The following is a 14785-nucleotide window of genomic DNA, read 5'->3' as shown; positions in this document are numbered from 1 at the left end:
GAACAAGGGTGGGGGCGGGGTGAAGAAAAGATGTGAAGGACCACCCTCATCGAGCAGAGTCACTCTCAGGGAGCCTACCAAATGTGCCTTCCCACACACACACCATGGCGGAACAACCAATCAGAGCGCTTTCAGCAGTGACCCATCCTCCCTTGTACAACTGCTCATCCATGGCTCAGCAAAGCAGTAGTGAGGTCAAAGAGTAGGATGCATGCCTGTGCACCACCAGGACTGAAAGCAGAAAATTGGGTGTGCTGCATTTGCATGTAAAGCCGGCACTCTGACCACAGCTGGAATTATCAGCAAAGAATAAGAAGTTCATCATCATTTCAGCCTAAACAAACTGTGCTCTCTGAGCTGAGTTTTAGGCTTGATGAATGTGCTCGTGATAAGATATTATTTCTCCCCCGACTCAACTTGGATGCGCTGCAGATCAGATACAACGGGAAGATTTTGAGCTGCAATGATGATGACAAAGCATTTGGGGCAAGTTATAGTTTGATGCTGTCACAGCAAGACAGTGATTGAAGAGAGACCATGAGAGCCAGGAGAGAGGCAAGGATGGTGTCTGCCTGTTCACCATGCACAAACATAAGGTCAGCTGCTTTTCTTAACTCAAAGAAAATAATATGCATGACAGATCTGGAGGCATAACATTAATCACAAGTCATTTCATATGCAGTCACCGAAATATGACTTCTAACTGTTGTTAATGTATTCAAAACAAATTTAATGTAAGATAAGTTGACCATTGTGGATTTCTTCTTGTTTATCTGTTGGCTGATATTAAGTACAAGCCCACAGATATTAGCGTAGCTTTTGCCATCCAGAGTTGTTGATCTACATGGTCCCACTGTTACCCACATGTGGCTTTTTTCATTTGACCTGTTTTTCCTCTGTCTCTGTAATCTACAGCCTTTTAAATAATAATTACATTTTTTTCCTAAAGTTTCTTTAGCATTTAAATGCCTGGATTAGCCTTTGTCAAATCTGGTTATTATTATTCAGCTTATGCTTAGATGTACTGGAAAAAATGAGTCAAACTGATTTATAAATGCAGCAGTCGTGTGTAATCAGATGAATGGAGGGGATGTCCTGGCCAGACTACGCCTTACACACATATACATTTGTGCTGCGAGGATTTTCCAACTAGCCTTTTAGTCCCTGATGTGCGCTCTGCTCCCAGGTTCCATTAAAGGCAATTCAGTTAGATTCACTGAGGCTGTCAAGGGGGGATGCAGGGCAGCCCTAAGACTAATTTATTTTACATTCAGGTAAATGTCTCTAAGCTCCTCAATAATAAATTCAAAATGATGGTCTTCATTGCCAAAGGAAGTGACTAAACCTGAAGCAATTGCAGTTTTTTTTTTTTTTACTTTACAGATCGGTCAACAATACTCTAAATAAAAAAAAAGCAAAACTAAGACTTCACCTCTGTTATCCAAAACATAAAAAAATTTTTACTTGATTAATAAAAATTCATTTTTATTGACTTGATTTCAATAAAATCAGTGGTTTCTGAGTACTTCATTGAGAAAGCAAACGGTAAATATTTACAACATACTTTACTTGCAAAATGAGACAGTGTCACTTTTTATTGCCCATACATTTTATTCCCAACTTTCAATTCATCTCTTATTTTCTAATTAGAAATTATTCAAACGATAGTAATCTTACATCATTTCCATGTATTTACTGCTATCACTATAACACCAGATGTAAGACAGTGAATTTGTCACTGTCTTCAAAAGATTAGGTTTTCAAGGACCTGATTTAAATAAATGAAAGCTTATTACTTATATATATATATATATATATATATATATATATATATATATATATATATATATATATATATATATATATCTGATTATATATATATATATATATATATATATATATATATATATATGTATATATATATATACATATATATATATATATGTATATATATATATATATATATATATATATATATATATATATATATATATATATATATATATATATATATATATATATATATATATATATTATTTTCATTTTAATCATAAACTTTTCTAAGAAAATATGAACCCGAGTGGTAAATGTCCTATTGAAATATGACTGGCTCTATTCTAAGACAGCTGTGTGAGCCACGCTGAAGGCGGTTTATTATGTACTCCTCTCTGTAGATGTGTCTGTCATTGGCACACCCACTTACTGCCTTTGTAAAGGGCTTGTTTTCATGCTGGGTGGACATCTGCCTCACTGCAGCATTGTACAAGGACATATGTGCCAGGCACATATGCCATTTAATTATATAAACACTAAATATAGACCATTCTTTGTTTTTCAGCAGTTCTGTCTACAGTCAGAGCTGAACTTGATGCCAAATTAGTTTTTTTGTACACAGCTTTAATAATAGAATAAAAATGTAAGGGTTCTTTCAAAGAAGTCATTAATCTGTCAGTTACTACATGAAGTGCAAATTAAGGCATCTAGAATGCTGTACGTGGTTATTGCTTCAGAGATGGCTAACCAGACGTATTAAACCTAATTATGAACAGCATGTCTGGATTATTCACGTCACTTTGAATAAAGTAAACTGTATCTGAGTGGGACTTGCGTCTGTACCCAGCAGGCCACCACTGATGACTAACTGCGGCGGTTCCGATGACTCACTGCGTACAGCACATATGTTCATTAGCGAAAGAATCCCATTGAATTTGTTGGTCATCTCACCAGCATTGCAATAGTCCACCAAGGTTCAAAGATATTCATACTGGATGAACATTTTCACACCTCATCTCATTACCACTGCAAACTTCAGTGTATTTAATTTTATTCCGACTCAATGTGATAGATTAACGCAAAGCAGCATATTATTTTGCAGTGGATAAAATGCAGCATGTTAAAATATATATATATATGTATATATATATATATATCCATGCATTTTAAGTCAGACCTCTCCACTATCATACTGCTAAATAAAATCCAATGCACCCAATGGCCTTTAGAAGTCATTTAATTAATAGGCAAAGTTCTATGAAGTATTTTTACATCACAATATAGATATCTGTATTATCGTCCCCATATTCTAAGGCCCCATCACTCTTCTTGTTTCAAATACCGCTCTCTGAGGTCACCATGCTACTATAAATATATTTGTGCCATTAAGTCAAATACTTTGTTATACCAATGATGAGCCGGCAGATTGCGAATGGCTAAAGCTATTCTCTCAAAACAACTGACAAAAAAAGAAAACTACAGTGCTGGCAACTTTTATTATTATTTTATCTAATTCTACATAAACCATAAAAAATTCTAATTCTAATCCCTGGTGATCATCGAAAGATAAACACCAATTAAAAAGAAACAGCTAAATGTGTAATCATTGCTTGTTGTAGTTTAGAGTTAATTTTTAAAAAATTCACTAAATCTTTACCAATATGCCTGGTCTGTTTTCTCCACTAGTGCAGCTTTAACCGGTTCTGCCCCAGTCCGCGCCAGCTAGCTTCATCTCCATGAGCAGATCTTGCTCAGCTCTTCTCCATTCTGAGCGCGCAAGCAATTTGATCAACAGCAGATTTCAATTGTTGATTGGCTCATGAGTTTTGTCTTGCCAAACTCCTAACAACATTTCTCATAGAACAGCAGTAGACATGCCGACTGCTATCAGAGAGCTGGTCCGCCTGGAGGAGCGTAATTATGGGTTTAATCTTGAGCGTCAAGAACACATGCGTCAACTTTTGCAGTCGAATGATCGTGATTTAGCAGCCTTGCAAGCAGGACGTCTCTCACAGGAACAGGGACGCAATGAAGAAGCGAGAAACTATGTAGCTCTGCCCAGCGTTCTGTCCGAGTTACAGTCTTGTGCCGACCGGTGTGAAACTAGAACTACATATTAGTTTGGCATGATCAGCACTTTATTTTTATTTATTTTATTTTTTTAATGCAGCTCATGTTTGGATTTTGCTATACAATTTTAGACTGCATTACATTAATCATATAAAAAAAAATCTTGAGAGAGCTTTAAAAATATGGATGATGACAAAATGACCTTCTGGACTTAAAGACTATCAAGCCCCACCAAACATATATTGTCCAAATACCAGTGGAAACATGCACAAAAGAATAATAATTTGTTCAGCGGTTCTAAGAAGAGTTTTATTGATTTAATGCCAATGAAGATTTCTCCGTAAAATAATGAGAAAGATTTAAATTATTTTTAACATGCCCTCAAAGTTAAAAAAGTTTTTAGACTTTTTATGTCTGTAATCTATCTACCCCATAATAGAAGTCATTAATATCACATAAAGCTGTTTTAAAAGAATAAAATAATTATTTCTTACTTAAAAGGATCCTCAGCTCCTCTGCTTTTAGTTTTCCATACTGGAGAATATGCAACATTTAAAGTCTTTGCTTTTGTTTCAGCACCATTAAGCAGTGGCTTTGGCATTAGATAACCAAACTTTAATCATCAGGTAATTCCTCACTTAATGATCAAATATGAAATTTGATTAGCTCGGGAGCTGCAGAAAGTACTTCTCGACAGCTGCAGTGAAACTCAGTTGGGAGGAGAGAAGGAGTGGGAAGAAATTGCTCTTACTGCAGAGGCCAATGCATTAACAGGTGCCACAGCCAAAATAAATTGATTGAATAGGCGGAGGAGTTGCTGAGAACTTCAGGGTCACAGTGATTCATGGCACATGTGGGTGCTCTGTGAGTCGCTAGAAACAATAGAAAGGGTAGGACTACCCAATGGTTTTTACTCTGTATTCATACAGCTTTATGAGTCGCAAAAGGTTTTTGGTTTGTTTTCTTGTCTCATAGGATGGCTACTGTTATAGATATTCTGAATAAGCTAATATCATCTTGTTATATCTGGTAAAGAGCAGAGCAACAAGAACATTTTATATTCTGCCCATTAGAGGCTTCAAAATTACTTTAAAATAGGCCAGTTCTAACAAAATGGTTCACACATTCATTACTTTTTTACAGATTTTAAAACACTATCCTGAAAACAAACAAAAAAAAAATCTTTTTCAGTGTCTTTTTTAGACACATACATTTGAGAGCAGGTGTCTTAAAGACAATGACATCATGAACAGTCCAATTAGGCGAGATACTTATTTCCTCTTCTCTACCTTTACTGATAGGCCAAGCAAAAGAAGTGGAAGGAAGTGATATGGAAACCTCGAAGGTAGGCTATAAATCAACAAGCATAAGACACTTCACAAAGCAGAGACAGCTTAATTTGGATGTGAATGTGCTGCAATACAGATAATTAAAGATGCATTCTCTGACTTGTTACATTTAAATTGAACATTTGTTGTTCTTTTTTTGTGCAGTATGGAATGTGTTAGTATTGTGCCATGTTTTATGAGAATGTATTTTTGACAGCCACTGAGAGAGGGAGCAATTTTGGCTTGGTACCTAGAATAACCATCTGCCAACTACTTCTTCCTGGCCTCAGGTTTCACTGAACAAGATCCACGAACAAATCTGCTGACGTATCATTCACTGATATGCTCTCGGCATTGTCCTTTGCTTGAGCACATCTGCGTAAAGGGAATCTGAGCTTGATTTAGCTTCAGTTTGACTCCCAACTGGATGGAAATCTTAACTGATGAAGAACTGCTTGGAATAATAAAACTATGTGTTTGATGTGTGGTGTTAAATAAAGCTGCAAGATTAATTTCTGTCTATGATCCAAAGTCATAAAGAGAAATTATAAAATCATATTCTATGTCAGGTAAAACTGGCTTGATAAAGGAAGCGTTTGCAAGCAAAGAATTTACGAGTGTCACAGAGAGAGATTGGTCATCTCTGATGTGTAAAACAGCTTCTTCACTTGAAATTGTGGATGAATCTGCATCTGTATGGTTGGTTGAACCACAGTGAGAGCTTAGCCACAACATTCAAGTTTCTCGTAAGTCAAGAAAGAAATGTATTTCGATCATTAAACTACAACATTTCTACAAAATACAAAATTCACTGACAAGAAAGATTAAACACAAACTAGTTTTACAAAACTTTTGGCAAAATAAACAGCATAATTCATAAAAATCCCCTTTGATTATGACATTCATTTTGTCCTGTCAAAACTTTGATATATTAAACCTGACTTCCTTTGTTAGACAACATTAACTTCAATGTAGTTTAAATCTGTTTTTTAATGTATGTTGATCCAACATCTCCACAATTAGTTACACCTTTGGCTGCTCAAAGTTTTCTAGCATAACTATAAACAATGTGTAGTTGTTTCATTGCCATCATTACACACTATAGGCAAATCAACTCATACCTATGTTCTTATGGAGTAGCACTTTATTTCTCTTAGTATGTAATTATTGTTTGATTAATTTTGAAATATAAACAAAATCAACAACCTTGTTGCTTAAATCCACATATTCTTAAACTAATAAATTATTGATTCAATTTCAGCAGTCAGTCTTCTTTGCTAGTTATCTATCAGGATTTTATGTTATAAATTAGCAATATTTGTTAAATCTCAGATGGTGAGCAGATAGCTCTCCTCAGGTCCTCATTTTTACTGATTTTTCATAACTGTCTTTGCTGTGCTCAGGTACATATGTGAGGCTGTGAGTTTTCTTTTTTCTCCTTCATACCATTCTAATCTCCCATCAAATAATTGCTTCAGCTAAAGGATAAAATAAATAAATGCCAAATACGTCTCAAAGATTTGTTTGTTTTTACAGCTTAAATAATACAGAATACAGATCACATTAGAGATATAAAAAGTTGTGAAATGATTCATACTTATCTAAATTGTCACGTCACGACAACCTAAGAGTTAAGCATGGAAATCTAAACTATATGTATTCTGATTATTGTTTATTAAATCTGGCTCAAATAAAATATAACAAATGATCAGCCTTGACAAACCAAAGTACACACCTGCTAATAAACAGTATTTATCAGTATTTAAAACCACATTTGGCCTGTGAAAAGAGAAAAACAACTTTATATCATCAGTTGTCGAAAAACACATATAACTTCCCCAATATTGTATTAATACTGGAATAGAGAAGACGAGACCACAGCCTGTAAATTGTACAGGCAACTTTGTAATTATAGTCCTTTATAATTTATTGTGTTTAGCCACTTCACTGATTGAAGATATAAAATGGTGAGTTTGTTGCCTTCTGACTACCACTGTCCCTTCATGCGACTCTTTTTTTGTTGTTGTTTGATCTTACTGATGTATTCATGTCATGTTTTATTCACAAAGCTGGCTTTGGAATCAGAAAAGCTAAATATGGAGTTTGTTAAAAGCAACAGGACCAATAACAGCTAATTGTAAAGACTGCGTCGGGGTTAAGGTTTGCAATTTCATCGAGGCTTTATCCGCTAATATTTCTGTGTGGCTGAAAACTGCATCAAAGAACCACATATGTCTGTGAAGCAGCAGGTCAGACTGCACCTGACTTTGATGGTTGGAGCCCCATCTCTGAGGCAACAGCTCTGAGCCAAACCTTTAATATAAAAGCTTTCCACATTTAACCCTCGGGCTGCAAAGAGTTCAGCCCAAGTAGCGCATATCTGTGCTACTGATAATCTTACAAATACAGAACTAAGCCTTTTTTGGAAATAATTTGTACAACTGACAATTTCTTTTATTACGTATAAGGTTCAGCATTTTTTTATTTTATTTTGCGACACACAAGGCGTATATTTTATCTAGTTAAAGTAATAGTACACCATTGCTGTATTTGGTGAAGGAAATGTGAAGGAAAAGTAAAAAAAATAAAATGTATTCATCTGAGTTTCAGCATGGAACTACAATGCATAGAATGTGCCTCTTACATGGTCTTACATCAGCATTTTCAAGTCCTTCTTCGTCTCAGTACATTATCTCACCACCACTAATTCTGAGAAAATGTTTTAGGTTTTATTTGTTTTGAATCACAATCGTTAAATAACAGAAATTAATAATGAAAATCTTTTTCTACCTGTGATAATTCTGTGTAATTATTGACCTGAATCAGGAATAAATGAACATTTTAAAAATCAAACTTGTTGAGGTGCACATGCATATTTTTTTTTATTCAACTTTGTTTTTATTACAGAAACATTTTTTTCAACCTCTTTAGAGTTGTAAATGATTTATGATGACTAGATTTACGAGGAAATTTAGTGTCAGATGATTCATTTAATATTGAACAGTGAGCACAGGTAAAAGCTTCCCAAAAGCAACTCAGGCAGACGGGCTGTGTTACAGTGGATCTGACTGTAGGCTCTTGAAAGATCAGCGAAACCTGATCTCTGTGTCTCGCATCATTTCTCTGTTAAAGGCAGCTGGGTACCGCTTGAAAAACTCAGGGTCGGGAAGGCGATGAGTCACTGATGTCTAGCTTCATAACAACCACTCCAGTTTGAACTGAAAATGTCATTCTTGTTGTTTTCAGCTAATAGATTTCATTAATTCATTAACACTACAGCCTGGAGAACATGTGAAAAGAGTCGTCTGAGAGAATAATCTGTACTTCAAGTGTCTTTTGAATGGTGTCCGATAGTATTTAGTCTCTCATCAGCCTTTAATGTTAGCACATTTTATACTTTTTCATATTTTAATACCACGCATGACAATCTAACAGAAAGCCATATGTATCATAATGTAATCTGTTTGTTGAGAAGCAGAACCAAACATAGAGAACTAGAATTGAGCTTCTAAAACCTGGAATGAACTTCCAGAAAACTGCACAACAGCTGAAACACTGAGTTCCTTTACATCAAGATTAAAAAACCCAACTGTTTCGAATTGCTTTTGAAACATAATAAATGAAACATTGAACAATATATTTGATGAGTATTGATTATTTTAACAATGAAACTTGACAAATGTAATGTCTTTTGCTGATTTTCATATACATCTAATGTATATGAAAACTATTCCATTGTCCACCCTATCACCTCACTACTTTTATTTATATATTTATTTATTTTCCAAATATCCATCTTGCATCTTTGAAATACTATTAGATTTGCCAATACTGCACCCGGAGCTGATGTCTGTTATATATCACTGTTTGATGTATGCGTCTGTTTATTCTTTCTGGTGGATGTCACATAATTGCCTGACTTATGTGTTGCCTCTTGAAATCTTTTTTGTGTAAACAGTTCTGTGTCCTTTGTGTCTCTATGGTGTCCAGGATGTACTCTGCCTCTTGTGCGTTGATCACTGGAAAAAGATACTATCCTCCCAGTATCAGAATTAAGCAAGTATAGAAAGTGGATGAATAAATGACTGTTTTTATGCTAAGATTAATAATACAAAGAGCCGTTATAGCATCAGATTACCATGTTTTTATGCCCTTTTGTTCAATGTGCTTAAAGTAGAGATGGACTATTCAGAGTTTTCCAATTATTTTGGAGGTCCTGCCCACTATGTTCAATTTCAACAGATTATGATATTTGTGCAACCTGTTCTTTGATTGAGATAGTTCTTTTAAGTCAGGTAGTCAAATAATTAATAACAAGATTATTCACATTTTTGCTTTACAGCATATGAAACTAACCATTTATGTATGCATTGATGCATTTAAGAAAGGGTTTTTGTGTTTGTTTGTTTGTTTGTTTTTTATTTGGGTAGTAGTGGCCTGCTGATCACCAATCAGAACCAGCAGACAGAAAACTGGCCAGCTCTAATCTTAGGCAGTTAATGGGAATGTCTCCTATTTTAAGTGTTGGAGAACAGTTTAAATTTGAATTGGAAAGTTAAAAGTTAATCTTCTGATCATCATACAGCTACATGTATTGTTAATTCTGAATGACGGACGGAAATGTTTTGTGTTTTTAAAATGAAAGTTTTGGCCCGCATGCATGAAGTAAGTTTGAAAAAAAAAGGCAAAAAAAAAAAAAAACATTAAACCAAGGAATATCATGACAGAAACTTTGGTGTCTCGTAGCCACAGGCACTGAGAATGTTTCACTCAGACAGAGAGGACTTATTTGGTTTAACATGACATTTTTTTCCCATAACGTAATTTTTATTGAAAGCAAGTTGATGTCTGTAGAACCAGACTTTTAGAAATAGAACCGCCACTCTGGAAGCAGTGATGAAACTGTTACACAGCTGAAATTTTAATCTGTATTATGTTAAAGAGCAAAGAACGTCTACCAGGCAGAATGGGGGAGCCAAACTCCTGTCCAATCCCACAAAGCGGTGTGGAGGGATTATTCCAGATTATCTGCCATGCTATTCTTGGACATGAATGAAAACTCTCTGCTGCAGACAAAGATGCAGGGAACACTAAAGAGAAATAAGTGAGAATTTGCAATTTTTTTTGCATTTTTTTTATAATACATAAATAATTTGTGCTCTGTCTTGTATAATTAACTTAAGAGTAAAGTCAGAAATGCTTATGTTTGTTTCTCTTTAAATAAAATAACCAAAATTAACATGAATTAAATTAAAGTTTTATGTGCCTATCCAATGGATAATTACATTGCACCCTACATATACTCTTGTCCTTTTACTTAAACTAGTTCATTTTATTACTTTAGCCAGCAGGTGGTATCATTGAGAATAAGCAGCTCACTGACTGTTGAACTTGACACTGAAAGGAGCTGTCCATTCAGCACCATTCTGCAACAGATTTCAGGACATGGCCCTGACCAGGACTCAGGTACAACCACAACTAAACGGCTGGGAGATTAGCAATAGCGAATATATTTAGGCTATAACTTAAACCTGAAAGTAATTCATTTTCCCTTTATTAGGTGAACTAATGTTCATCTAAAAATCAGCCTGCAATGCTGAAACAAAAATATCCTGTGACTGCATTGTTTCTCTAAACATGACAAACAGTTCTTTAATTTTTCAAAAATATATGTGGTGTAAAACCCACACATGCACACACAGATATGCAACTACTTGTGCATATGTGTGGCAGCAGCAAAATAATTGTGTGATAAGTAGCAATGAGATATCATCTGAGGAACCTTGTACTTTTCTCCTGTTTTAAAATAGCCATTTTAGAGGGGTTTTGAGTATGAATGACATGTTTAAAGTCATACTAAAGTATGTGATTTGAATTTAAGTCCAAAACTTAGAGAGGGCCACTTCAAAACTTCATTTTAGCATTTTTGAGTCATATGTGGCCTTGCTACTGTGCTATAGACCAATGTCTTGCTACTTAACTTGTGTGTAATTGAGCTTAAGGTCCTGACTTAATGGCTGGATATTTTTCTGCAGGAGTTTCTCAAAAAATTTCTATCAATAATGGAAAGTTATCCATTTCTTGAAGCAAAGCAGCCCCTCACATTTCCAACATTCTGTTTGACGGTTGATATGATGTTCTACCTATGGAAGTTACGAATTGGAAAGCTAAAAGTTACCCGAGGCAGCTAGACTGCTTCAGGTAACCCTTTCCAGATGGATAGCTCTTTAACTGGGAGAGCAGGGTCAAAGCATTCTCCTTTCATTTGGCCATGTTTTTATAGTTGAACTTTGTAAGTTCCTTGAATGTTCCTGGATATCATGAGCGCATAATTCACGCTAACAAATGGTGCATCACAGCTGATGGTATTATTTGTACTGTGTCTGTGAAATTCGTCCTAGTTCAAGAGTAGATGAGCACCAGATGGGCTGTTTGTGAGATGGCTTGCCGTCACATCGCTGCAATGAAGGCTATTGCACTTACAGTTGCACGCTGGGAGGATATTAGGATGAATTTTTACGTCTCTTCTATTGGTTCGCTCTCTTTCTCTTCCTCCAGTATAGCCACGTTCACAGTACCTCAGTGGCGCCTAGAAATGTAATGTGAGCATCCTCTACACTGTCTGTCGTGGACTATTTGGTGGCATGGAGTTGAAAGATCCACTAATTTCTTCATTGTGAGGAGGATTACTGAGTTGACAGTCATTGCTAGTATTGAGCTACATGAGGTCTTAAAATAACACTTTCTAGCATTTCTGTGAAACTGTTCCTATGGTTTAAATTTCATTTAGAGGAAAGAGAAATGGCCAGTGTGACAAGAGGTTTTTCCAGTTGGATAGAGACTGTTCCTGCAATGCTTCGCTCCTTCTAAATTATTAATTTTAATAATAATTGCCCTGAACAGTTTTTTTTAAAGCTATTCATTCAAATAACAAGGAGCTGAGTTTTGTCTTGCCACTTGACACAATTAGGATCATGGTAAGAGAACCCCCCTTTTCTTAGAGGGTTAAGCCCACAATACTTTGGTGATTATTGACATAAACAAAATTCACATATGTGCAGAATTAGAATAAGCAATAACATGAACGTGGGAAGCTTGGATATCAACCATCCATGAAGAAAACAGTGTAGTTCACCAAATGTGCACATCTTGTGTTTTTTCTTCCCTATTCATGCAGCATGTTTTTTTTTAATAAAAAAACTAATCTCAAGCCAAACTTATCATTCACATTCCCCCTTCATATGTGTTTATGCGGAAGTGATGCACCACACTGCATAAGTGAACATTAACTTAAATTAACTAAGTAGATTGCAAGTTGAATAAATTATGAAAGTAGGTTATCTCAGCTATTGTGTTTCTCCATCATTGTGATGTGTGAGGTGGGAGCTGCAGGTCATTGCACAGTTACAAATAGAAACAGCCACCATGTCTTTCACTTTGGATCTGCCAGGTTTATCTTTGAGTGCAATAGAGAAAGGGAGGCATCTGGGGAAAAGGGCAGAGTGAGCAGGAGGGAGGGAGGGAGAAAAGGGATCCTGCGCCTGCTCACTGTGAGCACAGCAAGTGCAGCTCTCATCCGCTGCAGAGGCTGAAGCTGATACAGACGGAGTTTGAGTGAGCAAAGAGAACCTCAGAGGGACAGTGTGGAGCACAATCTGAAGGGAAACAGTCAGAAAGGAGCTATGATTGCATTTATTTGCAGTCCTTAAACCTTCCTTGTCTCTGCGGCATGCTGCAGTTTGTGCTGCGAATGTTGCAGTGCGGGTCACCTCCTCTTCTTTTGGGAAAACCAAGGAAGCCCAGGGAGGTGTGAGTTTCTGGCACAAGTGCTGAGCACTGCGGCACCTTAATTCAAGCAGAAGAATGTAGCAGACCGGCTGGAGGAGGCGCAGGATCATCTTCCCAGACTTCAGTCTTCTACCGTCCATCAGTCTCTGCTTCTGATCCTCCCTTCCTCCTCTGTGCATCTCTCTTGCTTTGTATGGGAGGTGAGGGACTGGCAGTCTGTCAGTCATCATGCAGCGGTGTGAACAGGCAGCCCTGTGCCCACAACACGCTATGGACGTCAGACAATCCTCACTGTACTAATGAAAGGCTTCAAGCTTGCCTGGTAAGAATAAGCGCAGCAGCGGCAGATGCAATGTGTTGCTCTGACTGTGATTTTAAAATGCACTTGTTTTTGTGTGTAGCTTTAAGGCTGTCAAGTATGCATAGCACAACTAAGCCAGGGGCAAGATTTATGGGACTGTTTCCTGCTGTGTCTTTTCTACCTAATGTCCATGTAATGCTACGTATTCTTTAAACAATGGTCAATACAAGCATTTGTGTAATTCTGCTTGTGTGCTCATTATCAATTTTCAGAGAGCATACTGGTTTGGAATGAGGGTTAGGTGAGAATCAGTGGGCTGTGACCAGGCAGAGCACATCCAGTATGAGCTCCATGTAGCATGCCTTTTTCCACTGTGACTCCAGCGTCCCCACACAGCTCCCCTCTGGCTGGCTCAGAGTGAACAGACCAGCTGAGGAAAAGCGCTCACGTGGCCGCCTGGAAAAGAGCTGGCACATGCTCCGTCTGTCCTGTCTCTCCCTGGCATTCCCACTCGCATGTTTTCCTGTCTCCTCATCATATCACATGTACAAAAAAACACACACAACCAGGTGGACTTTGTTTCACTTCCTTTTTTGAACATGTTTTGCCAAAGTGCTCCATCATCTACCCTTTTATCTTCTCTGTTATCTCCCCGTCCCCTGCGATTGTTCGTGCCCCTCCTCTTTTTCTAGCTTGGTATTTTTAGAGGCGAATTACAGAGCACTGCAAGAAAAAGAAAGAAAAAAAATAGATGAGGAGCAGCTTCGGCAACGTGCGTCCCGCTTCCTTTCTTCCATTTCAATTTCATGAGGACCTCTTCTTTCCCCACAGGAGTTCTGGTTTTCCCTAAAGCCCCTGTCTCTCTTTCATTATCTCTATATTTGTACGTGTCCTTCCTAATTTCACCCATCTGTTGTCTCCTCTTGTATTACCTTAGAAATGAACTCATCTCGCCGTTATTGTTCTCCAGAGCAGACTGAGCCTTTGGATGTTATTTCTTAGACCATTAGGATGAATTAGATGCCCTGTGCAAAGGATGTAGGTAATCTAGGTGATGTAGCTCCCTAAATATAAGCATTGGTGTTGTGCTTCCAACAAAGCCATAGTTACTCTGTAATGTAGAAACACTGCTAAAGTCCATCCTCAGTTAATCTGTTTTCAAGTTACCTTATACTCAACAGCCATCTGTTGGCTTCACATGGTCCTTTACTTGGAAAGGACTTGTCTTAGTGAGAAGTCACATATAAATAAAATTATATAACTGCCTGTGCAATTTTTGAATTCAGTACATTTAACAAGCTCTTGTATAAAAAAAATATGATGCTTTATTATAATAATCAAAAGTAAAGTCATATACAGTCTTTGTCTTTGGAGGCAAAGCAAGAAGGTGTGTAAGGGTGCCGGTGCTCTAACAGGTGATGCACTGAATGTTCACATATTATATTGAAAGGATGAGCCTGTGTGATTAGTCTTTGATATTTGTTGGCCGTGGCAAAATTAACTGTTTACAACAAAACATTCACGT

The 14785-nt window shown here is 36.8% G+C and overlaps 1 protein-coding gene across 7 annotated transcripts in view; it reads left to right on the top strand.

The window, feature by feature from the left end:
- gramd1bb (GRAM domain containing 1Bb) overlaps positions 1–14785 on the top strand; it is a 99073-nt gene that overhangs the window by 40111 nt on the left and 44177 nt on the right. The window contains exon 1 of one of the 7 annotated variants that reach the window (XM_055028012.1): positions 12747–13281. The exons of the other annotated variants lie outside the window; for them this stretch is intronic. Coding sequence (XP_054883987.1) covers positions 13259–13281 — 23 coding nt within the window. The 5' untranslated portion in view covers positions 12747–13258. Of the gene's footprint in view, positions 1–12746; positions 13282–14785 lie in introns of those variants that run through there. 7 annotated transcript variants of the gene reach the window in all.

Source organism: Poeciliopsis prolifica, unplaced genomic scaffold (genome assembly GCF_027474105.1).
Source record: "Poeciliopsis prolifica strain line A6 unplaced genomic scaffold, Auburn_PproV2 SCAFFOLD004, whole genome shotgun sequence".
Taxonomy (NCBI): domain Eukaryota; kingdom Metazoa; phylum Chordata; class Actinopteri; order Cyprinodontiformes; family Poeciliidae; genus Poeciliopsis; species Poeciliopsis prolifica.
This window is presented reverse-complemented; position numbering and strand designations above follow the sequence as displayed.